This window comes from Papaver somniferum, unplaced genomic scaffold, assembly GCF_003573695.1.
Source record: "Papaver somniferum cultivar HN1 unplaced genomic scaffold, ASM357369v1 unplaced-scaffold_21, whole genome shotgun sequence".
Classification (NCBI taxonomy): Eukaryota; Viridiplantae; Streptophyta; class Magnoliopsida; order Ranunculales; family Papaveraceae; genus Papaver; species Papaver somniferum.
The window spans coordinates 11,181,584-11,209,048 of NW_020631041.1; the positions used below are offsets into that span (position 1 = coordinate 11,181,584).

General features: G+C 36.4%; 2 protein-coding genes across 6 annotated transcripts; both read left to right on the plus strand.

Moving 5' to 3' along the window:
* The first annotated feature begins 15,148 nt into the window (after window positions 1-15,148).
* Window positions 15,149-16,661, plus strand: LOC113339824 (RING-H2 finger protein ATL3-like). The gene has a single exon (XM_026585045.1). The coding sequence runs from the start codon at window positions 15,419-15,421 to the stop codon at window positions 16,421-16,423; it is 1,005 nt and encodes a 334-aa protein (XP_026440830.1). The 5' UTR covers window positions 15,149-15,418; the 3' UTR covers window positions 16,424-16,661.
* A 2,658-nt stretch (window positions 16,662-19,319) lies between these two features.
* LOC113339826 (probable ribose-5-phosphate isomerase 2) lies at window positions 19,320-22,492 on the plus strand. Of its 5 annotated transcripts, XR_003355148.1 has the most exons (3): window positions 19,321-20,354; window positions 21,579-21,665; window positions 21,764-22,279. XR_003355148.1 is itself a non-coding variant. In XM_026585049.1 (2 exons), the coding sequence occupies exon 1, from the start codon at window positions 19,508-19,510 to the stop codon at window positions 20,351-20,353; it is 846 nt and encodes a 281-aa protein (XP_026440834.1). In that variant the 5' UTR covers window positions 19,320-19,507; the 3' UTR covers window position 20,354; window positions 22,474-22,492. The 5 variants fall into 5 exon arrangements, 4 of the variants coding, with proteins under 4 accessions (XP_026440834.1, XP_026440832.1, XP_026440833.1 ...); XM_026585049.1 differs by lacking the exons at window positions 21,579-21,665; window positions 21,764-22,279 and adding an exon at window positions 22,474-22,492 and having other exon boundaries at window positions 19,320-20,354; XM_026585047.1 differs by lacking the exon at window positions 21,579-21,665 and having other exon boundaries at window positions 19,320-20,354.
* The last annotated feature ends 4,973 nt before the right edge of the window (window positions 22,493-27,465 follow it).

The following is a 27,465-nucleotide window of genomic DNA, read 5'->3' on the forward strand; positions in this document are numbered from 1 at the left end:
CTGAATTTCAAGGATCTCAATGTCTTTTTCTCTAATGTCTCAAAAGGTTGTTATCCCTAGCATTCAAATTTCTATCTTTTCGGTGAGAAACAGTATGTAAACTTAGCTAACCGGATACCATGTGATGCTAGAAGTTTCAAAAGAGCAACTAAAAAGTTCTTCCCCACCCCCAAACTTAAATCTATCATTGTCCTCGATGTTCTAAAGATAAAATTAAAAGCATGAACAAGGAGAAACTGTTACCACTTGAAGAAAAAGAGTTAAGGAAAGATATTACCATGTTGCATGAGCATGGGTTACCTCCCAAGAAGTGCTAAGTTTAAAGTCTTCAGCCAGACTTAGGAAAGGATTAGTCAACTCGAACCGTATAACAGTAGCCGGAATAACTGTGGGTCTTCAAAACCAAATAGAGTTGACCAAAGGAAACTGCAGTAAACCAAGAAAATGAACAAGACTAGCATGCCCTTACCTAGTTTCCTGATTAAGACAACTACATCTAATTGTGGTTCAGGTTCAGGTTCTATAAAAGGGTCTAAATATATTTCTTTAGGCTACAACTCCTCAAAAGTGAGATCCGAATTATTAGGTCCTAGAGTCTGTAAAAACTCAAGTAAAAATTTAGAAGCACATAATAATAACCTTAATAATTGAGGATCCTCTAAGTCAATCAGGTTTGACTTACAAAATTGACCACAGTGAGGGTAGTAGTCATTCTTAAGAAAATGTGTTGATTCTACTTTCCTAAAGCATTTAGGTTTAGTCTCACAACTAAATATTCGACACATTTGAAATATAAACGTTCCCACATTTGGAAGAAAACTATTTGGTGGGAAAAAAAAGTCAATAAGGGTATCATAGCCTGGGCAAACCAGAGGATGGGTTTATAATGACTGAACTTCTTTTTGGACATTATTAGGTTCGGGAAAACGTGTATGGAGATAATCTTGTACGATGGTTGAGGCACAAATGTCAAGCCCTACACGAGGGAACTTTCTAAGATTTAAAGGTAAAGCACATGGAGAATGATAATTACCCCCAAACTTAGAGTTTTGGGGTGTCTCTAGGTAGACTAACTACAATTTCCCTAATTTCTAGATCATCGGAATCCTGAAAATGGTCAATTGCTTCTGTTAGGTTATACTCAGGTGATGCATCCTCACTCATATTTAAAAGCTCTACGAGTTCATCTTCTTCGTCTAAGACTATTGTTTCTAAATCGCTAGACTCTAAAACATTATTCTCAGAATAAACTCGTTCCTCTAAATCATTATCGGCTTTGTAAATAGGAAATACTACATCGTCTAAAACGAGGGTATCTCTAGTCAAATCCTCGTCCTTTTGAATAGGTGAATAATTATTAAAATTATTTGGATTTGAAATAGAAATAATATTATCATTGTAAAGCTCAATTGGAGTATCCATTTCCTGATCACTATTCCTACATAAGTATGATTCTCCATCAACACTATCCTCATCATAATAACATGAAAAAGATCGAACCTCATCAAAACAAGTAATGCTACCAATTCTAACCTTGTTATCTTGATTATGTAAATAACTATCTTCATTCTCAAGGGTATTATTGGATACACTATATTGGCAATTCAAGTAATTTCGAGCAATTCTTTCGTTCGTCTCAGCTATCCGCTTGAGGTGGTCTTCTAAACAAGGTTCACTCATTATTGTAGTTCTTTCGTCTATAATTATATTATTCATCTCAGCTAACTTACACGTCGACTCAGCTAACTTCCTAAGGGACTCTTCTAAAGGAGGAATAGGAACAGGGGGATCATAAAAAGGACTACTTTTCAATAGTTTAATTGTATCCTCTATAGACGAAGAACTAGTACTATAATCTTCTTGCTTGTAAGACTGATGCATGTGTGGATAGTAATTGGGCTCACCAGGGTATGACCCATATCCTTCCAAAGGATGGCGTTCCCAATCACTATTCCCCCGGCAGCGGCGCCAAAATGATAATATTTTTTGTGAATGATGTTGTAGTAATGAGGTTCAAACTCTCGGACTTTTGAAGATCAAATTTAAATATTTAATAAAATTATATAAAAAAATATTAACAAAGTGGGCGAGAGGTAACCAAGACACTGATTTCACTATTACACATGAATTAATGATGGTAAATAATCCAAAACTCTAATTATCTTTTAAGTCCTTTATATCTTAACTCACTAATAATCAAGCAAATTCTCAAACATCAATTGTATCCCTTAAGCATTGATTATCTAAACAAAGCATAACATGTCTAATTGAATCACAACTGATTAGGAAAATTACGCAAACAATTTAAAACTTTGCAAAAGCAGTGATTGAGGGAATTATAATTAAATATTAGAGAAAATAAAATAGTTACCAATTATTCATGCGTAAATAGCTTCCCCATTACCTTGGTTGTGGGAGAATTAGCCGCTCATCATGTTGGAAACACGCGCAAAAATCATTATTATTGCTCAAAGGGTGTTTACCAATGATGAAAATGGAGAAATAATTCAAAACCGGGTTTTGTAACAATTATATTTGCTACAAACCAAAAAAAGACGATACAGAGGATTGTCACTGTTACTGTTGCTCTAAGACCCACGGCTCTGTGTCGCAAACGCTGGCAAATAAGTCTGCCTCGGATGTACGACCCACGGCTGTGAGTCGTTGTTACTGTTGGAAAACGACGGTCTTGGATGGTCCGTTCTTCGTGTTCTTCATGTTCATCAGCAGTAGCAGCAACAGAAACCGAGTTTGGGAAAACTAGAATTCCTTCTTCTATGGCTCTCCTCAGCCCCCCAGACTCTCGACACCCCTTATCTATGATCCTATCCACCTATTTATACTCCTTGGACTCATTTAATCACGCCATGATTCTCAATATTCTTCATTGAACTCGGGCAGTAAAGAAAATATTTTGGGAATATTTTCTTCCCTGATTTAGCTTCTCACGCGTTTCTACAGCTGCAAAATCTCCTCATTTATCTTTTTCAAGGTCCAAAGTGTTACTAGAGTCATCATACATGAGCAGAACACGTTTAAATTCTCCAAAACTAATGTAATCCCGTGAACTGTCCCTCTCATGCACGTGCTGCCCTGATTTCTTCTCACGGATTTTTCAGCCAAATTTGATAGACCAAAACACTTGTAATAGCTTTGTATATGTCCCAGGAACAATCCCATAAATTTTCAGCCATTTAGTCTCCCTATAACACCTCCAAATCCTTGAATGAAATCTGACAGTGAATAAAAATATTTTCCCGCCAATATTCAGTTCAAACGAAGGGAATGAAGGTGCCCCTTAACCAGCTGCTTGGGTGCCAATAACAAATGGGTGTTGTGGACAAATTTGGGCTACATATAGCCTTGGGAGCTAGATGAATTTGGGCTACACATAACCATGGGTGCCCCTTATCCAAATCTGGGATCCGTATAACAAATGTTCTCCGGAGGTGTCCCGAGCAACTTTTCGAGCCGAATTTTCCAACAATGTTTATTTCCAAAAAATACCTATAAACACACAAAACACCATAATAAGTACGAAATCGAGTACTAACAATATGAAACATTAAGGACAAATTAGACACATAAATGCGTCTATCAAGAAGGCTCAAGGTGGTAGGGTCACAATCGTTAAGTGAAGAATCTCTTTGTCTTTTGCACACATTCTCCCTTATGCGTCTGAAGGTACAGGGACGAACTGGTTTGGGAACCCCGAGAGAGTTTCCAATTGGATCAAAACCATGATCACGACAAATTTGACCAATCAAGCAAGGGTAACCTAACATCTTGATGGGTGAAGTCATCGAAGTCATTTGAAACATGATGAAATCACAAATATCGAGACTTTGAACACCCGATTCAAGGAAATAGACCAATTCCGCAAACTCGTGACTCCACCAAGAATTCTCAATTGTGGAGGGACAAAGATTCGAGATACCAAGTTTTCCAAAAGCCATCAATGTAATACTAATATCATTAGTAGGGAACTTTCCTTGATTCCAAGCTACCTTCTTACCACAAAGCCCAATAGGGATTTCATCACATGATGAACGTTCATCACTTAGTCTAGGAAGACGCACATTTCCCCAACGGAATGTTGGCAATCTTTGAAATTAATTCTCTATCAACAAGAAACATTTTTCTATTTGTCATGGATTTGAATTCCATCTTATTAAGATCAACATCATGAATGTTGGCATAGAAAATTCTTGTGAGAGAATCAAATCCTTGACCATGACCATCAAAGATATTTCCAAGCTTGAATTTTTTGAAGCAAGCTAAATCTTCTTCATGCCCACTAGAGAGATCCCATTTCTTTTCTAGGATAAAACCTTTAGATGAAATCTTTTCAAAAATTCTAGCACAAGAATCATCCACAAACCTAATCCTAAGAGAATTTTAGTCACAAGGAGAATCCATGCTAAAGGTATTTGAGCTTTTGGAGCTTCTTTTTGAGACCTTAGGATTCATCATGAGATCTAAGAAATTGAAAGGAACAAGAGGAATTTACTTACTTGGAGTGAATCTTGAACACCCTTTCTTTCAATTTATCCAAGAAGGCTTCAATGGAGGAAGCACACAAAACCCTAGAAGTTCACGTACGCGGACGGGTGATGAAGAAGAGGGTGCGCGAACTTCTTCTTTATATGACCAATAATGGGCTTGAACCCGTTTGTGAACCGCGACCCACACAAGGAAAGTGATATTTTCTTAGCCGTTTGTACATCAAAGGTTATGCATCCCGTGACAACACACTTTTATGAGAGACGATGGATGCAGTAGAAAGCTTTATTTGGTATTCTAAAAGAGAATAACACAACTATACACAACTCAAACATTTCTTGCCCCATTCCAAGATATATACAAATGGGGTGGTGCCTGGCATGTCACCAAGAGGCATAATGTGCAGAGGAATTCTCATGCAACATTTATGCTTGATATGTGTGAACAGTCCCCGTGATATAATCAACATAATGATGATAATCAGGGCAGTCAGAACTTTCTATCCTTCGTTTGATCTGGTTAGAAGGGAAATTCTTCCGATTCCTAGGCTGTACAATATTATTCGATGGTTTAACATGTACAGAACCTTTTTCGGAAGGATTCTTAGACTTAACAGAATTAAGTTTTTATAAGAATTTAAAAACGCCTTCAAACGCTCTAAATAGATCTTTATCAATTGATCCATTACGATAGTATTCCTCAAAGAGATCAAGAGTTAATATAGTGAGGGTCCATATCCTTGAGCATGACGAACGTTTCCTCAACCTTTCCTTCTTTTTATTTTTTCCTTTAGATTGGATCTCATTATCTAAATTTTCCTTTTTAGATGAAATGAGATTATCACGTGAACCCTGAGGTTTTAACCAAAATAATCCTTGAGCAATCTTTAAGGACTTCTGCCATGCATTACAGATGCCAAGAGCAAGTTTTCCAAAGAAATTTCCCATGGGACAATTTTTAAGTAACGAACAAACACAAACTTATTAGGTTTAGAGTGTTTGCCTGCTCTGATACCAATTGAAAAAGTGGGGGTACAAAAACCACACCCAATATTTCACTTAGCAATCTGTATGGACAAACTCCAATATACTTTCTAGAGAATCAACTAGACAGTCAGACTCAATCTAGATAAAAAGTATATCAAAGAGTTTATATCTCAATCTCTCGATTTGATATATACTCAAGTAAATAGAAATCTGCGAGTCTTTATCAAATACTAGAGAGATAACTTGGATGGTACCAAAGACCAATATCCAAGTTTCAATCAATTTAAATCAACAACCAAAAGGTCGGATATTCTAATTGATTGAACAACGCACAACCTGTGATATTTCAATTATATAACAAAATATAATGCGGAAAAGAAATAACACAAACACCAGAATTTTGTTAACGAGGAAACCGCAAATGCAGAAAAACCCCGGGACCAGTCCAGATTGAACACGCACTGTATTAAGACGCTACAGACACTAGCCTACTCCAAATTAACTTCGGTCTGGCCTGTAGTTGAACTCCAATTAATCTCACATTGATCCAAGGTACATTTATGCTCCTACGTCTATGATCCCAGTAGGATGCTACGTACTTCATTCCCTTAGCTGATCTCACCCACAACTAAGAGTTGTTACGACCCAAAATCGAAGACTTAAATAAAAAAATCTGTATCACACAGAAAAGTCTACGGTAATAGATAAATCTGTCTCCCACGAATATACCTACGAGTTTTGTTCCGTCTTTTGATAAATCAAGGTGAACAGGAACCAATTGATAAACCGGACTTATATTCCCGAAGAACAGCCTAGTATTATCAATCACCTCACAATAATCTTAATCGACGCAACGAAAAAAGATATTGCGGAATCACAAACGATGAGACGAACTGTTTGTGATTTCTTTTATATCTTGCCTATCGGAGATATCAATCTCAAGCCAATTATCACAATTGTACTCGTACGATAGAAACAGCAAGATCATATCACACAACTACAAGAAAGTAGTATCGGTCTGGATTCACAATCCCAATGAAGTCTTTAAGTCGTTAACCTGGTTTACACGAAGAAACCAAAGGTTAAAGGAGAATCGACTATAGGTTAGCACAACTAGTATCACACAGAATGTGTGGGGATTAGGTTTCCCAGTTGCTAGAGCTCTCCCTTATATAGTCTTTCAAATCAGGGTTTGCGATCAATGTTAGCTTGGTAACAAAGCATTCAATATTCACCGTTAGATGAAAACCTGATTAGATTCACGCTAATATCTTTCAACCGTTAGATCAAAAACTAGCTTGTTACACACAAATGAAATGCAGGTTTCTAGGCTTGTGTAACCATACCCAAACTTGTACATTTGTTGGTTCAACAATAGCCAACCAAATGGTTAGCCATATGATCACTTTCATATCAACCATATTCTTCTTCACCATAACTAGTTCAAGTGACTGAAATGAACTAGTTAGAGAGTTGTTCAATTGCAAGGAAATCTTATGTAACTACACAAGACACAATTGAAGAAAAAACGATTTGATTCACTCGAATCGGTTCATGAACTATATAGCCACGGTTTGCAATTTGCATTCCTTAGTTTATATAAGAATAAGTTCACAAACATCGTTTTTAGATATAACCTACTCAAGTTCGGGGACTGGGTTCGCGGACTTAAGTTCCCGGACGGAGTTCACAAACTCCAACAGAATTTCTCGGGACGAGAACTTCCGCCAGTTCGCGGACTTGGCTCACGCCACCATTCCGGTTCTCTTGATCAACAAAGTTCGCAAACTTCGGTTCAAGGAATAAGGACTTATACATATACGTGTTTCCACAACAATGCTTATATCCTCCAATGGTTATATAATCTAAACTCTCATTTCAATCATTAAAACATTCTTAGAGGACGTTGATATTCTATAGTTGTTATTAAAAACTATTTTTCGTCAAAGTAAGCAATTTTCAAAGTGATTGAAACTTGTCATGACTTTCTTCACTAGGTAAAGATGAACTTGGCTAAAGCGAAATCTTACCAACACATATTTCGAGAAATAGATATACGAGGTAAACTCGGCTCGAAATAGCAAATGTGTATAATCTAAGTCTATATAGCAAAACGACTTTTGTCTCAAGATAGGAGATAAATAGACTTTGGAGTGATACATAAGTTCCAGTCTCCACATACCTTTTAGTCGATGAAGATCCACCGGTTCCTTGAGTAGTCATTCGTCTTGTATGATGATTGTCATGGAGTTCTTGAGCTCAACTATACTTTCTATCCTAGTCTGAGACCTTAGCTATAGTAGACTAGAAATCAAGACTTATAGTTTTGATCACTAACATTGACAAACATGTTTGAGATATCAACACATGCGAGTTCGACCGAGCAATGCTCTAACAGATACCCAAATATTTTTCATTTGATTTCATTATAGGGATTTTAAGTCGTCGAGGAAGAATTCTTCGAAATCTTTGTGGAACATGAGTACTGTAATAAACACTCGATTTATTAAAGTTCACCATATGTCCTGAGGCCGCACCAAAATCTTCAATAATTTTTTGGATGTTATTGACATTATATAAATCAGCATTAATGAACAGCAAGCAATCATCCGCAAAAAATAGATGAGAAAATGATGGAGCACCTAGAGCAATCTTTATACCTGCAATCTGGTTATTCTGTTCAGCTCTTAGGAGTTGACGAGAGGAAGCTTCCATAACAATAATAAAGAGATAAGGTGACAAAAGTTCACCTTGTCTCACCCCTCTTGATGGCTTATAAGATGCAAAAGTAATACCATTTAGCAGTATAGAATTTTGAGTTGTACTCACACACTGCATAATTAGATCACACCACTCATGAAAAAAGCCCAACTTCAACATAACATCTCTAAGGAATGACCATTCAAGCCTATCAATGGCTTTAAAAATATCTAGTTTTAGAGCTAGGTATTTGGACAAATTTTTTTTATCCTTCATTGTATGCACAATTTCTTGAGATAAATGAATACTATCATAAATCTGCCTCCCTGGTACATAAGCATCTTGGAGAGGAGATATGATCTTTCCCATAAATTTCTTCAGTCTTGATGAAAGTATCTTTGAAATGATTTTATATGACGTGTTAGAAAGAGCAATTGGCCTCAAATCAGAAGGAAATTTCTTGTTATTTGTTTTTGGAATTAAAGAAACATTCGTAACATTCAGACTTTTGAGAATGTAGCCTGTATGAAAGAATTGTTTTACCATATCCACAACATCAGTACCAACAATGTCCCAGTGGTGCTGAAAAAACTCTGGAGGAAAGCCATCTGGGGATTTCCTTGGCTTCATATCCTTTAAAGCTTTACGAATTTCCACAATATCAGGTATTATCATCAAATCCATATTATCTGAAGAGGTGATTATCGAAAGTATACATTTTACAATATCTTCATTTCTAGCTGGTGAAGAAGTAGTGTGTAATGCAGTATAGTGATCAATAAGCAAATTTTCTAAACTGCCTCTAGTAGTGCACCAATTGCCATTATTGTCTTTTAAAGCAACAATATTGTTTCGAACTCTTTTCTTATTAGCATTCGCATGATGATACTTTGTATTCATGTCAATTTCAAGATAATTTCATCCCTAGCTTTTTGACCCCAGAAATCACTTTGAATTTGGTGCCAATGTTCAATATTTGTTTCTACCTGCAAAACTTGATGATGAGTATTTTGATTCTGGGTATTATGCTGAAGTACTTATAGTTCTTGATGGAGAAGATTTATATTACTTTGAATATTACGAAATTTATATCTATTTCATTTAGAAACATATTTTCTTGTAATAACAACCCTTTTAGATAATCTGAAGGCATGTGACCCATTAACTTCATGATTCCAGGTAGCAACAATTTAATTTTTAAGAGTATCATCTTTTCATAAGATTGGAAATACTTCCAATTCATTCTCTTATCAATATTCACTGAAGAAGTATCTAGCATAATAGGGCAATGATCTGATCCCAGTTGAGGATGATGAAGAAGTTTGAAATCAGAAAAATTAATGAACCACTCATTATTTACAATTGCTCTATCTATCCTAAATCTTCTTATGCATGTGCTATGAACATTGCTTGACCAAGTAAAAGACCTGCCTGAATAACTGATATCTTCCAAACCAGCTTCGTGAATAAGATTAATGAATGATGAGTCTCTTGAAGAAGAAACCAAAGAAATTGAAGTATTTGCAGCCGAATAAATATTTCCAGATATGAATAAACTCTCTTCATTTTTGAACACCAAGTTAAGATCTCCAATAACAACCCATGGTTGTTTAATAGACTTGTTTTTCTTTATGATAGTGATATGGAGAGCCATAAAGACAAGTAAGTAACCACTCTAGCTTAGAAGGGTCTTCCTGCACCAAAAAATTAATTATCCAAGATTCTGCATGCACAATGTTAAAGTGAAAGCCATATTTCCAAAGAAGAATAAATCCACCAGCTAAGCCTCTAGAAGGGATGAGTTTATAGTTTGGGAATCTATATTTCCTAATGAATTTTTTCATTTTAATTTCACCTATATTTGCTTCTGATATGAAGATTATATCAGGGTCATATCTATAAATCATGTCCTTAAGATGATCTCTGGTTTTTTTGTTAGCAAAACCCTGCCAATTCCATGCAAAAACTCTCATATTTATGTATGGGGGATTAGACTTATGCAGAAAAGGCTGAAAGTACTTATGTGAAAAACAAAGATTCAAAAGAGAAGGATAATGAGTAAACAAAAAGTAACAAGAGCTAAGAAAGTAATTAATTACCGAAGCTGCATGGTTCTCCAGATTTTGCATGGTATTCTTTCCTGCGTTAGCATTCTAAGATTCATTATCAACCATTTCTATCACATCCATAGATTCAGCATTATATGTATCTTTACCATTTGTAACCCCTCCATGAACAGCTAAGATAGGTCCTTGTATAGACGGATTGGTACCATTGTCTTGAACATTCTGATTTCTAACACTTTTAGCATTTCGAGCCTCTTCAGCTTCAGCCATCTCAGTATTTTCCCTTTCAATATGAACATACTCCTCATGCAAAACTTTTTCCACATCCACATTTTTGTTCTTAGCCTTGCATTGTTCATCATACTCTTCCATTGTCATTGCTCTTTCACGCAGAATTTCAGCAACTTCTTCATAGGTATCATCATCATGGTCAATTATGTATCACTGATCACACAAGCTATGGGGTTGCTTAACCCAATGGTACCTTATCCAGACATGTTGATTCGAGTTCCATCATTCTCCTCTTTTTAGAGGTTTGTTAAGTTCCATCTCAATACGAGTAGTAATCATATTTCCAGATTAGGGACTGCAGTTTTTTGGATTTGTAGATATTTTCTTACCCAGGTCTTCAATAGCTTCATTAACAACTGCTACATGATGATGTTCAAGTAGCAAGCCTTTGAATTGAACATCATATTCTTATTTTGTGAAAACATAATCAACATATGCTTTTTCTGTGGTATATTTTTGGAGTGCAAGAAAGCTTCCCTGGACGTTCCATGTAGACTTTTTCAAGACATCTTTCAAGTCTTTCTGCGAGTTAAACTTAAAGACAAACAAGTATTTTCCACAGTTCGTGATTCTCTTTTCTTGTAGTTTTTCCAAAGTAGATTCAGTTCATCTTTTATAGCTGAAATTTCAATTTCATCATCTTTGGTAATAAGCTTCCCAATCAGACTGTTTGACCATGTACTTGCAGCATCAGTTATGTTCTTTGCTGAACCAATAACACCTTTGATACCTCTAATTGAGGTATCCCTCATCTTCTCATTGTGCTTATGAGATTGTTGTTGTTGACACTGCTGTTGCCAGACTCCATTGATTCAACAGTGGTCTTATTACTAGGGTTTGAGAAAACTTTTGATAAGTGTAGAAGTTGAGGTTTATCTATACTTTTATTTAGGAAGGATATTATAGGGGAGAAAGAGCAAATATTTTTTTTCTCTAATTAACGTCCAAGAATAATCTTGAAAAGGGGAAGAATATTTTTTGTTTTGTATCGACTGCATGTGATCCGAAAAATAATGAACTGACCACAAAACTTAGTATCTTTTAGGCGGAGATTTGGAAATTTGAATTTTTAGGGTTTGGAACGTGAATCGGAACGGAGAACATAATTGGTTTTTCATGGTTTCAAAAAATTGAACAGGGGACAATGGTGATACTCATACTGAGAGATACTCAATGCTGAATTTTTGTAACTTTGCAATATAGCAGGATGTGATAAACTTATATGGGGAAATATAGCCGATTCTAACAATATAGTCATGAAAATGAGAAAGAAGCTTTGCACGGAGATCCAAAAATGGAAGGAATCCATATCAAATCTAGAGAAACTTGCAAAAAAATTAAAACTCCATAAATAGCTAACTGAAAAAGGAGATTAATCTGGAAAAGAAATAGACAAGAGAACAACAAAACCATAATTAAATCTATGAATTAAGAGATAAAACAAAAAGACATAATCAAGAAAGAGCAAACTAATACGGCAAATTAATGAGATAATATAAGATCCTCCGAAATAAAAGAAACTAATGGGGTAGGAGATTAATCGTAAGATGAACACTAAAACAAATCAAGATAGAAATAACTTAAAAAAATCATTGCATGATGAAAGAATTGAAAAAAAAATTATAACCGAGTTAACTCAATTTTTCTCCCGATTCGCAGAGCTCAAACCAAGGACTTTTTTTAACTACTTACTCATGAGCTTAATTATAAGTTCCAACATAACACCAATTGACATTGAATTAATGCCTTTCCTGGTCCCAATACCATGTCCTTATCATTTAATCGTAAGATGAACACTAAAACAAATCAAGATAGAAATAACTTAAAAAAATCATTGCATGATGAAAGAATTGAAAAAAAAATTATAACCGAGTTAACTCAATTTTTCTCCCGATTCGCAGAGCTCAAACCAAGGACTTTTTTTAACTACTTACTCATGAGCTTAATTATAAGTTCCAACATAACACCAATTGACATTGAATTAATGCCTTTCCTGGTCCCAATACCATGTCCTTATCATACATCTTAGTAAGATGATTCTTTTTGTGTGTTTTTTGCTGGTCGAATATGCCACGATGAGTATGATTCATAATTTTTGTGTGTTTTTGTTTTCATATTTATCAATGTGCTATTATATATATTTATAGCATCGACCATCCACCTCCAGCTAATATATAAAATAACTTAAAAAAGAGAAAAAAATTGCGATTATAAGTTTTGGAATTGATAATTTAATTAATATCTAAGGCGGTGGAGAAAACTAAAATAAATAATTTCTTGATGGATAACAAACTCGTGAAACAAATGCGCTCTTAAAGTCTCGGTAATGCTATTGATGTCTTCATAGTTAGCATCATTTTTGTCTCCTACACCAGCAAGTACGTAGATAATTCTTTACACCAATAATATTTTTGTATAATAATTAGAATAATATTTTGGGATTTTTAACAAACTGCCACACTTGCAAACCCCGATTCAAGAAAATGCCACCGTTTTTTTCAGAGTTTATTAAATGCCACAACCGTTAGTTTTTCCGTCAGGACCCACACACTTGGTCTTTTTCGCTGACTCGGTCAAAATAATCTGTCGCGATTTACATATTTACCCTTGAAAACCCTATTATACTAGTCATGGGTTCACCATCTTTCCCTGTTAGTTCTTTCTTCTTCCTCTTTCCCCTGTTCTTCTCTTCTCGTGTTTCCGTGAGAAGATTTTGTGATTATGATATCAGAAACTTAAGAGAAACGTTAAGAGTTGATTGTCGGTGATGCTGTTGTGATTGTTTGAGCACGAGATGAAGAGGATGGAGTTGCTGCTGTAGATCGAACATAGGAGTTCTGAAGTTAGGGTTGCTGTCAGATGTAGAACAAAGGGGTTGAAGTTTAATTAATGTTCTGAAACCATTTTGAAGATAAATCGAAGAGCTAGGGTTTTTTCTGTGGAGAAAAGATAACTTAGGATGTCTTTGATTTGAATCCCGATTGGTGGGTCGATTTCAATTTGAAACAATGGTTTGAGTATTAATTTGAAGAATTGAGCTGTATCCACAGAAAAAACATGAATTGAGCTGTTGTGATTGGTGGGTCGATTCATGTTTAAATCCCGATTCAATTTGAAGCAATGGTCGATTTCAATTTTTTGAATTGGGATTTACAAGTGTGGCAGATGGTTTGAATCGGGATTTAAACATGAATTGAGTTGTTGTGATTGGTGGGTCGATTTCAATTTGAAGCAATGGTTTGAGTTCGTGGAGTTGAATAAATTGGGATGTCGTTCTCTGCTGAGTCTCGGTCGATTGAGGCAGTGCTAGTATCAAATGGTGGATGCCTACCGTTCTTATACAGGACTTCTTCAAACAGCAACCAAGGAATTGAATCTGGGGTTTTGATGTTATCTGAAGATGGGTTTTTGCCCAATTTGGTTTTGATCAAATGGTGGTCGTGAATTACAGGAGACGGTGGCTGAGATTGGGTTTAATGGCAGTTGTTCTTGCGGATTAGAAGACATGTGAATCAATGGGTGGCAAGTAGTGTTCGAAGTTCACTTGCATTGCGATGGGCTTGATCTGAAAATGGTGTTGATTGTTCTTATGGCTGATCGAGTGTAACGAGGATAGAATTTGGGGTTCACTGGATATTAGATCCATGAGCTTTTAGACTAACTGATGAAGAATTTTAAATATACAAGGAAGAAGATGCTCATTCTGCCGTTCTCTTTCTCACAAATCAGCCGGATCAGTTGAAGGTGTTGTTCCGTCCAAGTGAGAAGACGGAGAGAGGCAAGGTGTATACGCTGGCTGATGGTTCAAGTAGAGTGGTGACGAGATGGAAACCAAAATCGCATTTGAGTTTTCTACCTGGCTGGATTGTATGGGGTATTTTGGTCTTGGTCGAGAAGCAATTGGTAGTAAACAAAGACGTTGCAGTCTGTTGGGATTTATCTGCAAGTCGAGAAATTAGTATGGAGTCTCGTCGTTCTCATGATGGTTCATGGCAACAGAACAACGCAATGGTGATTGAATTGGTTATAGACGGGTACACTATGAATTTGAGGGTGTATATGTCTTTTACAAAGCTAGATAACTGCCACCTATGCATTAACTGATGGAAACAGTTTTTTTGGATGGAAAAGATCAAATTTGTGGCATTAAATAAACTCTGAAAAAAACGGTGGCATTTTCTTGAACTGCAAATTGGAAGTGTGGCACTTTATTAAAATCCCCTAATATTTTATAGACACCGATAATATCGTCTTTGATCGATTTATCAATAACAATGTTTTATGTTTAGATTAGAATGTGATCAATTGAAGCACTAGGAGGTTTTTAGCCGAAAATTCTTCCTTCGCAAATGTAGCATTATAGCACGGCCCTTTTGATTTATGTACCCTTTAGTCTAGTTCGGGCCCTACCCGCTCTGTCCGGTAGAAGAAGAGTCAAAAGTCAAACAGGAGAAAACACCAAAAAATGGTACCAACAAAGAAAGAAAGAATTGTAAATCACGGCATAGACGAATAAACCAGTACTTGACTTGCTGACTCTTCACATGACAACTTGTGCTTCAAACGTTCAATAGTCTTTTGCCTTATTCCATACGACCTTACTTAATTACCTCATTCATTCCCATTCATGGCCGCCATGGCTTCTTCCATCCACATCACTATGCATCAACAGATTCAACACTCTTTATCTTCGTTGAATTCTCAACTCTTTCTCGTTGATTACTAGTTTGTTTCCTTTAGGTCTCCTCTTATATATAAACAAAAAATAAATCTCATTTTGCAGTTCTTAGTTATATATGTGTTGCAACTACAACCCATAACCAAAAATCTTGTGAATATTCAAGGATTAATTGCTCGCAAATCAGCTCAAAGATGGACGGCTACAATCGCAGTTTCAAAGATAACTCAATGGGAAAATCTCAAATCGTGGATGTTAGTAGTAAAGTGATGCTGGCATCCATTATCATACTTTTCCTGATCATAGTACTAGTTATAATTCTTCATTTCTATGCCAAATGGTATTGGAGACGGCGAATCGGAAACCAAAACGGTGGTACGATGCGGCGACGGTTCGTATTTACAACAAGTCAAGATCAGAACGTAACATTCCGGCAAGGACTTGCGGCTTCGGTTATGAAAGCACTGCCTATTGTTACGTTCAGTTCTAGTGAATTCAAAGACGGACTTGAATGTGCAGTGTGTCTTTCTGAGGTTGAAGAAGGCGAAAAAGCTCGGGTTCTGCCAAAATGCAATCATGGGTTTCATGTAGATTGTATTGATATGTGGTTTCAGTCACATTCTACTTGTCCACTTTGTAGAAATCCTGTTTCAGTAGAATCATCATCATCATCTCCGGTAGATTCAAGTGATCTAGAATCCCAGTCATCACCGGTAAATTCCGGGAACAACAACAACAACAATGGGTTGTTGTCAGTTGAAGCAGCTCCGAGTTATCCAACTAATGTCATGTTCTGGGGCAACCAAAATCGTGCCAGCACCAGAGACTCCGGTGAAGAAGAAACTTCATCCTCGTCATCGTCGACTGAGTCTTCTTCTCCTAGTTTAAGACCGGATAGACCGTTGGTTATTGACATACCCGACAGATTAAGTCATGGTTTTTCATTCTCTTCACCACCTACTACTCCCTCTTCAGCAGGAAGGAGAGTTTCCGAGGATGATATGAAGTCGCCGGTGAGCTCAAGGTTTAAGTCATTATGTAAACTGCTGAGCAGGGAGAAGAGAGTTGTCCCTAGTAGTCCCAGTGTTGATATTGAACAAGGAGAAGTAGTAGGGAGCTCAAAAATGTCTTCTCCGACTGGTTATGTGATTGGTACTAAGGAACGGCCGTCGCCCGCGGAGGAGACGACCAACATCTGAGATTACTGCATCAAAATTTCTTTCATTTGTTTTTTTAATTTACTACCGAGGTGAAGTGAAGAAAATTCCACCCACTTTTAATTAATTTCATAAATCATTCATCAAATCAATTTTTCGTGTTTATATTAGGATTAGTTTCATAGCTTGCAATACTGTAAAAGTGATTATTACGTTTCTCATTTGCCGGAACCTTAAAAATAAAAACTGTATAAAAATAGTTGGCTTTCTTTTTCCGTTTCGTTTGCCGTGTTCTTCTTTACTATTTCCCGGCAACCACCTCATGGGTCAAATTCCGGTAGGGTGGCTCATTGTCCGGACTTGCAGCCTTGCAGGTTCTAGGTTCATTCATTGTCCGGCAGCCAAGTTCTTTCCCCCTGTATCCCCTTGGGGGGCTTTACCTTGACCGAAATCTGGTCGTCCACTTTCTTTGAATATCCAAACTATAATTCAAATGGCTTCTTTTGTCGACTTTGAATTCTTAAAATATCATGGTGGTGGTGGAGTTCGCCTACACACCCACCACATTGGCATGTAAAACGCGTTATGTATGAGGGAAAGCAATAAGTGTATGATCTTCTTTTGCCGTTCATATTAGATCTGATTTATCTGAATCGGAAACATGTGAATCAGTGAATTGTTTATGTGGATCATGAACATTTTGTTGCCTGACTTAAACTGAATTCGAGTCGGAAGTTAGGTCTCCGAGTTAGTTAGGTACCTAGTTAGATCTGATTCAAAAAGAAAATGAACGATGTGATTTACATCTAGTCAGAAATTGACTCAAATCCATACATCGAATCAGACGCAAACAAACATGCCCAGTAGATTCATGATGTATGCATTTTCATTATATAGTCAAAGTCGGTACTGAAAGACGGACCTATGGTTCCCCACACGGAAAGTGCATTATTTCATCATTCATTCATGGTTACCAAAAAGATGGAGACCTATTGCGTATAAATTCCATTAACATTTGATAAACATGATGCATTTCTCTTTCGGGGCATTCGGCCGAATCGGATAAAATATAAATACGGTAAAGTAAAAGATAAGTATGTCCGGTCCGGATATGCATACTTATAATCAAATTTAAGAAATACATAAACATGCTTTTTCTCTATTTGTTTTTATAATCTAAGAAATACTTTCACTTTTTGTATATTTATTTATGCCTAAGTGAGCGACTTCCTTTTAGCCACCTTTTTATCCTACGCCACTTAATTAGGGCTTATAGATACATGATAAAATAGGGTCATTAAGAAGTAATTCATAGATATCCCTTAACCAACTATTTTCTTAATGGATAATTTATCCCTGATTAATTAGTGTTAATTCGGATGATTAGTGGTAAAATATAGTGTTAGATGTGGAATTAACTTGTGTTAATTGATCATCTGAACATGAAAAAATTTGAAAATTTGAAATTTTTTGAAGAACACCAACTCAGAATCGGTATATGTTACCAAAAACATATACCGATTGTAACCTCAAAAACATACAGAGATTTTTTGAAACTAGCTTCTACCCAGAATCGGTTTATATGGACATGAAAATCAACCGATTATCCATAATCGGTTTATATTGGCGTGAACGTAAACCGATTGTGGGTAAATTTTCTCTTTTTAATCTGTGAATTATGTGTTGTTAAACATCAAATAAAATTAAAATTCATTTTATACCCGAGTTAATGAAATGAAATCGAGTATGATTTCATACTAATTTTATGATCGAGTATTAACCGAAAAAAATGGGTTAACCAGAATCGGTTTACACGATACATATGTAAAAACCGATTCCTGACATTGCACAACAGGAATCGGTTTATAAGAATGCTCATGGAATCCGATTCTAACAAAAAAAAGATACAGAAAAATTGAGAACAACAATCCGTTTACTCGACACACATATAAAATCTGATTCTAACATTATACATCAACAATCCGTTTTTATAAGTGCTATAATCCGATTCTGGTTCAAATTTCTCGAACTAGAAAACATATCAAGGACAATCGGTGTTTGTGGGCATGAACATAAACCGTTTCTATTTGCAATCGGATCACATATACATTAACGTTAACCGATTCTGATAAACCAGGAAAGATTTGATTTCAAAATTTTCAATTTTTGAGCAATTTTATGTTACTAAAACCTAGTTTATAGGATTGGGTTGAGAAGAAAAGAAGAAGAATCAGTTGAAGTGGAGATGGAAATGAATTTGATTTTGATTTTAGTTTTTAATTTTATGATTTTAGTTTTATGATTTTGATTTTAGTTTTTAAATTTTATGATTTTAGTTTTATGATTTTGATTTTAGTTTTTAATTTTATGATTAGGATTTGATGGGGAAAAATTAGTAGTATTAATATTTGATAGAGGATAAAATGGTAGTTTCATCAAAATTAGACACCCCTTATCATTCTTTATGGGGTGGATGAAAAAAATCCATAGGCCCATTTAATTGGACCATAATTCAATAGAGAGGTAGTTAGTACAAACTACTGAACTACAAATAAAAGGTCAGAAAAATGAAGAAATACATATCGAAATTGTTTACTACTTAAGTAGCTCTGATTCGTCGGCTTGCCAAAATCTGACCCGTCATACTTTAATCTTACTTATAGTCACATTTTTCGTAAAAACTATATTAAATAGTGAAATTATAATAAATTGTTTGGATCTAGTTAGAATATTATCAGCAGAATGAAAAAGAAAGTTTCTCAAATTTCAACTCAGTTGTAGGTGTCACTGTAACACGGTGATCTGAGTTCGAAACTCGCCAACACCAAATTATAATAAATTGTTTGGTCTATCTCCCCTTAACCAAACAAATGGTCTCCACCTAACACCCCTTCTTCCAACAAAATCCAAAACAAGATCACGCCTCTTTGTATTCATTGTGTTTTCACAATCAAATCTTCGGTCCAATCCATTAAAAACACGAATCAAATTCATTTCTCGAAAAAGCAAAAGAAAAAAATCCCAGAAAAAACCTCAGCCATCCCTCCTCCTTCATCTCCTCTATATAATCTTCCTCATAAAACCCTAACTTCCCTCATCTCAAAAATCCCTAAATCATTTTCAACAATGGCGTCTGCAATCTCCCCTCCACATCAACAACAACACCCACACCTCCTCCGCCCCTCACCACCACCCCCAGAAACCACCACCTCCATGATAGAACCACCACCAATTTCATCATCAGAAACATCAACACCCCACCATCTAACTCAAGACGAATTGAAAAAAATGGCAGCATACAAAGCAGTAGAGCTAGTCAAATCAGGTATGATTCTCGGCTTAGGCACCGGCTCAACCTCATACTACGCCGTCAACCGTATCGGAGAGCTTCTAAAAAACGGCACATTGAAGAACATCATCGGAATCCCAACCTCATTGAAAACCAAACAACAAGCTATTTCATTAGGTATTCCGATTTCCGATTTGGATTCTTACCCGGTTCTTGATTTATCGATTGACGGCGCCGATGAAGTTGATCCGGGGCTCAATCTCGTCAAAGGGAGAGGTGGGTCGTTGCTCCGGGAGAAAATGATTGAAGGGGCGTCCAAGAAATTGGTTGTGATTGTTGATGAGACTAAGTTGGTTGACAAATTGGGGTCTAGTACAGGATTGGCGATGCCGGTGGAGGTTGTGCCGTTCTGTTGGGGGTACACGGCGGAGTGTTTGAAGAGGTTGTTTAATGGGTGTGAGGTGAAATTGAGGATTGGGGGTGATGGGAAACCGTTTAAGACGGATAATGAGAATTATATTGTGGAAATGTATTTTGGGGAAGATATTGGGGATTTGAATGTTGCTAGTGATAAGATGCACAGGATTGTGGGAGTTGTGGAGCATGGGATGTTTATTGATATGGCGACGACTGTTATTGTTGCCGGGGAGCGCGGAATTACTGTCAAGCATAAAGCTTCTTGAGGTATCACTTTTATGAATTCGAATGAAATAATTTTAGCTAACTTGTTCTGAAATGTCAAGTGTTTTAGGAGAATTTTGATTCTTTCTAGGTAGTAATGTAACGGGTTATGATTACTCAGAATGTTCTTGTTGGGGATAAGAATGCAACTTTTTGTTATGAAATATAGATAGATTTATATGGAACAGAAGCTGTAGTTTTACATTGTTTGGACGAACGCCTTTTCTACAAAACAATATACAGGACATGGTGGTAAATTTTTATCTTTCGCTTACAATGTACGCAATTGATTGCTTGAGAGAGACTTTTGTGACTGCAGAATGTGTGTATGTTTAGTTTATGCTACAATTTAAAACCAAAACCTCTAAGACACTACTGCACAGGAACACAAACAATGTCGTAGAGTGAGGATATAGAATGTTGTGATGTAGAGTGTGACAAGATGAGTGTGTCGAATGTTTTGATGTAGAGAGTGACAAGATGAATGTGTACAATGCGTAGTGTCATTCCTTTGGACACCTTTTGTCTTGATCTGTAGTAATAGCTGCAACACCGGAAAGTATGCACATGCTTTTATGATTAGCATCAGTCTAAAATGAACAACGGATCAGGAAAAGGAAAAACTGTTACTATTTGGTAGTACCAGGGCTTCCATGGCTGCAGGGATTCCAAGCTGTTGTAGTTTTCCTGTTCTTAATCCTTCCAAATTCCAATGGAGAGGCTTGATGCTTTTCTGTTGGCCGGCCATCTGGAAGTTCTGCCTGCACTGCATGACGCAAAAGCACCATGTCCTGATGCATCAAAGCACACCAGTTAAGTCAGTAAGTCTTTGACAAGTGTGTTAGCTTAAACATTGATATGAATACTTTCGTTACCTGCATTGTGCGTAGGCTAATCTGTCCTCCATGCGTATAAGAAATTGGTTGTAATCGTTGATGAGACTAATCTGGTTGAGAAATTAGGGTCGTCTACTGGATTGGCGACGCCAATGGAGGTTGTGCCATTGTGTCGGGGTTATATGGCGGAGTGTTTGAAGAGGTTGTTTACTGGGTGTGAGGTGAAATTGAGGATTGTGGGTGTAGGTTACATTATTTGAACAGAACCTGTAATTCACATTATTTGAACACTTTTATACAAAACTATACACAGAACATGTTTGTTTATTGTTATCTGTTTTGTACATTGTCTGGAATCGAGCGCCTGAGAGAGACTTTTTTGTGACTGCAGAATGTGTATTTAAAACCGCAAGCCTGTAAGATGTCCAGTGCTGCAAAGGAGCGCAAATAATGTCGTCAGGGTTCAAAACCTTTTAGGGTGAGGGTATTAGAATGTTTTTTGTTGTAGTGAGTGACAAGAGGAATGTGCAGAATGCTTATAGTGTCCTTGGTTCTTATCTGGCATGCAAATTTCAGGTTCCAGACGTCTTAGTACACCATATGTCTTCATCTGCAACACCAAAATGTATGCATAAGTAGTCAAAAAGAAAAGGGATTCAAGGAAAAAGAAGAAATGCGACTATTTGATAGGGAAATGATAAGAGAAACAGTGACAGCCATGGGTGTTGTAAAGTGTCCAGATGAGAAGGGAAATGATAAGAAAAATAGCTATAGAGAAGAAGGGACATTATAAGAAAGTGTCCGAATGAGATTCAAAATCTCTCTTACCTGATGGTCTCTGTCTTTACAGTTTCCCCTGTATTTTTAATGCCTTGAATTGTCTATATTGGAAATCAATACCTGTGGGATGCACTCCATCAATTGTCTGCATTAAAAATAATTCCTGGGAATATCAGATCATTTGGAGTTGCAAAGTGCACAGTATTGTTTTTCTTCTGATCAGACAAAATGTATCTGAAACAGTACAGTGAGAGTATGCTGCCAGGCTTTACAGACTCACATTCTTGTAACCTGAACATCTTTGGGTTTGTCTGTATCATCATTTCCTAAACATGTGATGTTTTTAACGATTAGCTAGATAAAATGCTTCCAGCTGCAGCTAAGAAAGAATTCTTCAGCCGGTCGCAAAGTCATGTCCCTTCTCAGTTCACTGATGTTGCCGTTCTTCGTAGAAATTTATTCTCATTTTTAACTAAATTTCCTGTATCCATCCTCATTTGCTCTAGCAAAGGAATAAAGATACAAGAAGAAGAGCACTTAAAAAGTGCAACAACAGCTCCCACCAAAAAGAACAACAAATCTGCGCTAGCTCCTTCTCCGATTCAGAGCTATGATGCTTCTCAACAATTTCACTGGAAACAATTTCCAAATTTTTGTCGATGTTTGTTTATGTTAGCTAGCAATGGTGCTGCTGATAAACACACTGAAGTGTGGTACTCTGATTTTGGGCATACCAAAATCTTATTAGGCATACCTAATAAAGACAAAAAGGTTGTGAAATAACAAAATCAGAAGCCCCTTAACCAGTTTTTTTTAATAGCAAATCTTCCTTTTAAGATTAGTGTTAATACAAATGATTAGTTAAAATAATTCTGATTAGTGATTAGTTTTAAGATTATTTAGTTAGATTTTTTTGGAGAAGGAGAAGGGGACAATGAGAAAAATAAACTTGTATTTGATTCAATGGATGAGGAAGGGACACTTCTATCTTATGTTTAATCTCACTTTTGTAGCTTAAAATCATAAAAAGTTTGTTGTTTTTCACTAAGGTTCGGCGAGTCTGAAATATGTTCGGCTTAATATATCAGCCGAACCCACCTGGATATTGACAACTAATGAGCAGTTCGGCAAGCTGAAAGTGTTATTATTATGAGTTGAACCAACTAGTTCGACTTGTTTAAAAATGTCATAATGAGCCGAACCTGATCCTGTGTGATATGGAAGAAAAATTATATTAGGTTCGGTTTATATTGAGAAAATCGTAAGGGCCGAATCTTTTGGTAGTACATGGTTCGGCTATTTACATAAGTATTATATAAGCCGAACCTGATCGTTTATATTCCTGATAATTATTGGGGTAAGAATTTTGTATTGGTTCGGCACATAATATGAATATCGCAATAGCCGAACCTCGTAAATGTGCTAGGTTCGGAACATATTATGATTATCGAATATGCCGAACCCCTATGCATCTCTATTTGTGACTAGGTTCGGCTTGAAATTTCATGATATTTCATGCCGAACTGTTCATATACACTTACAGGAAGCTTTTGTGAAGAACAATTCGGCTAACAACGCAACTCAATTTTGAGCCGAACCCAACACTGTAACCATCATTTAATCGATGAAAAACAACAAATAGGAGATTGGGTTTGTAAAACTTACTTTCTTATCCTCATTTCCGGAGTTGGAGATGCAGTTGGTTCAATTTCTGGTTCAATTTCAGTTTCTACACCTTCATCTTCAATTGGTTCTTTTTCTTCAATTGATGGATTAGAAGACGATTTGGTTTGCCTAGTCCCAGCTTTTCTTGGTACGAGTCATTATGTAATTGAGTTTAATCGACGATCAAATTTTTACGAATCGACAATTAATCACGGTGATGAAAAAAAAATTTCCCGAGAGGGGAAGAGTTCGGCTAGAGGAGGAAGAAGAAGAGATGTTAAGGGAAACTGATTTTGATTTTCTAGAAAATTGATTTTAGATTTTTGTATTAAGGGCATATAGGAAATTGAACTACCCATAGGTTACCACTTATAAGGTCACCCAAGATGAGACTATTGTTTTGTATGCGTAGAAAGATTTTGGTATGCCCAAAATCAGGGTTCGAAGTGTGACTGTCTTGTCTTCTGATACTATTAATATTTTTGGCTAACCAAAGCCCAGTAGGGTTATGTTTAAAATGATTTTTTAGGGACCATGGTTTTTTTTGGGGGACCATGGTCTTATTAGGCCACCTTCCCTATAGTTATAAGGGGTGTCCTAGAACATTGAAATGACCAACCTATCCTTAACCTAATTTAATTTAAAACCAATCCAATAACCACCTCTCTCTCTCTCTATATATATATATATATACCCACCACCACCACCAACAACCACCGATTACCACCACCACCACCACCCACCGCCGCCGATTACCACCACCGCCTCCCACCACCGATTACCACCACCGCCCACCACCGCCGATTACCACCACCACCACCTCCAATTATCACCACCAACAACCACCGATTACCACCACCACCTCCGATTACCACCACCACCACTATATATATAGCTTAATTTAAAATATTAACAAAGATATTCTCACAAACCCATTACTTGTCATTCGTTTTTGGTTGAATAAATGAGAACTAATCATCAAAATGAGTTGAAAATGGAAGTTGCAGAGAGGTTTAATGAAGTTTTTTTCAGTAAAAAGTTCGGTTATCACAAATTATTTTTTTTCTTAACCGAACTCAAAGTTCGGTTGATTCGCAAAAAAATACTTTTAACCGAACTCCTTGTATTAGAACAATACAAGTCCATAAGTTCGGTTCGTTCGCAAAATTATTAAGTTTTCTTTGTAATAGAACTCTACCTATAAGCCCAGTTCGGTTGATTCGCAAAATATGTTGAAGTTTGCGAACCAACCGAACTTCTAACACTAGGTTACTTTTAACCTGAAGTTTGGTTGGGAACTTGGTTGCGTTGAAGTTTGCGAACTAACCGAACACACAAGATGTACTCAAATAAATTGTCAAGTTCAAAGTTCGGTTACCTACCATTTTATCCTAGGTAACCGAACATTGCACTGTACGACCAAAACCTCCATTAACGAGCGAGTTCGGTATCCTGCGTGTTTGGAAAACGTAACCGAACTACACTTTCAGGTGTGTTCGGTTACATGTTCTTGACATATGGTAACCGAACTACACTTTCAGATGTGTTGGGTTACATGTTGTTGACATATAGTTAACCGAACTGGCCCAAATTTACATAAAAAATTTCATTTTTTTGAAAGTTTGGAGCAATTCAACCAACATTATCTAAGTTTGAAGTATACCTGGATACCCAAATACCCTTCCTCCAGTTATGGTTGGTAAAATCCATCATTTTTCATGTTTTCCTTCTTCATCTTCTCTAACTTTACTCTCTCAATAATTCTACTTCTTTAAAAAAAAAACTCATCTGATTTTTTAATCTCACTAATTATCTTTAACTTAATCATCTCACTAACTATTATTAACACTAGCTAATCAACACCCAAAATTAATCAGGAGGGTAATTTAGGTATTAATATAAATATCTAGATAAGGGGTGATTTAGATTTACTTCTAATGTCTTTACCCAAAATAAAATCATGGTCCCCAAAAAAAACCATGGTCCCCAAAAAATCGTTCTATGTTTACTACTAATATTTTTGGCTAACCAAAGCCCAGTAGGGTTATGTTTACTACTAGCACTCACTCTAAATGTTATGTTTACTACTAGCACTCACTCTAAATGTTTTTGGGGCGCCGCTGAGGTTCTCATTTAACTTCATTTCTAGGATTTGATATTTTTGCGGCAGTCACTTGTTCTCTTATCTTTCTCAGTTTCTAGGATTTTATTTCCAGAGTGACTGCCACTGAGTTTCGATCTGATTTTATTATTATTGATAAAGATCTTCATTATCATCCAGCCACATTGAGGACATGAAGAAGAAAAAGAAAAGGAGGAAGAAATTAGAGAAAATTGATTCGGATCCATATTGGTATGAGCATATTCGGAAATTAGCATCACAATGAAACCCCTTAACTTCAAATTAGTTAAAGAGGAAACAATTATACTGTTTAGATTGGTTGAATGGCCTGTTTAAAGCACAGATGTAATAATTGTTAAAGTCAAGGTCGCTGACATTTGGTATTCTTCCTTCCATTCACAGTGAATTTTCCTCTCAGCAACAAGACTCTTCTTAATTTTTTTTGTATTGATCGAAATATTTTTGTGTATTCAAAGAATTATGAAATAAATTCAATATTTGAATCTACAATTGACTCTTCTTCATCTTTGGATTCCTCTGCCTCTTTGTTCTGCATTTCTTCGATTCATAACTGCAATTGCACAAACAAGACAACCTTGTGCTTGAATGGGGTACTCCAGGAGGTCAATTTACCTACTGAAGAAAGTCCCCTGTAACTCTGGGAACATGCAGTATGCTGGAGCTAGCTTTAGTTTTGGGTCTGCAAGCCTGCTTTCTTGCTTTTGGTGCTAAATTCAATTGACAAGTATAACTTTTTCGTTGAATGTTTGATAACTTGAGCTTTGTTAGTGTTTGGCACATGTGTAGCTTTGAGTTACTACTGACAATTCAGTAACTCTTTGTATGTGCCGGTACAAATTCTTTAAGGTTGTTATAGGAGCAGCGAAGAAACAAGTCAATTTCTTAATCACAGCAACGACAAACCCCAACAAGGTTGTTATATCAATGCTACTCATATCCTCTATATGCTTGCCATGTGAACAGCAGGTAAGCAAGCAGTAGCAGGCAATAGCTAATTCTTAAGTCATTGCTTGATCAAAGAAACAGTTTATTTTAATGCTTTAAGTTTAAGGTTGCTTCCTTGTCTGGATAGTTCTAAAATAGTTACCAATTGTTCCCAATTTTCAGGTGAAATGTACACACCCTGGAGAGCAGAAATGTGATATGTTTAAGTTTAAGTTTAAGTTTAACAGGGGAAGGAAATATGTTTCGGTGCGTGATCTAAGTTTTGGGCTAATCTCCTCCATGCAGGCAGGTTATGCTAAATGCACTTTGGCAAGAAACAAAGATTTCAGTTTGTTCATGGAGTCCCAAAAACCTGACAAGTCATGAGTAAGTATGTCAGCGGCAAATTTCAAACAACATCCAGGAGCTAATTTACCTGATGGTCTCACTTACCTGATGGTCTGTCTTTACAGTATTTGCTGCGCAAGCTCTTTCTTTGCAAACCCCGGGTGTCATAAGCCTCTCACAGTTTCCCCTGTATTTTTAATACCTGTGAGATGCACTTGGAAAGGCAGGCTTGCCTGCTCTGTTATTATCAGGATGAACCGTTGTTGCATTCTTAATGCCTTCAATTGTCTACATTAAAATGCAATACATTTGGACTTACAAAGTGCACAGTACCTGAAACAGTTCAGCAAGCTATGCTACCAGGCTGCTCAGACTTGAACTTTACAAGAAAACGTTCTTATAACATGAACATCTGTAT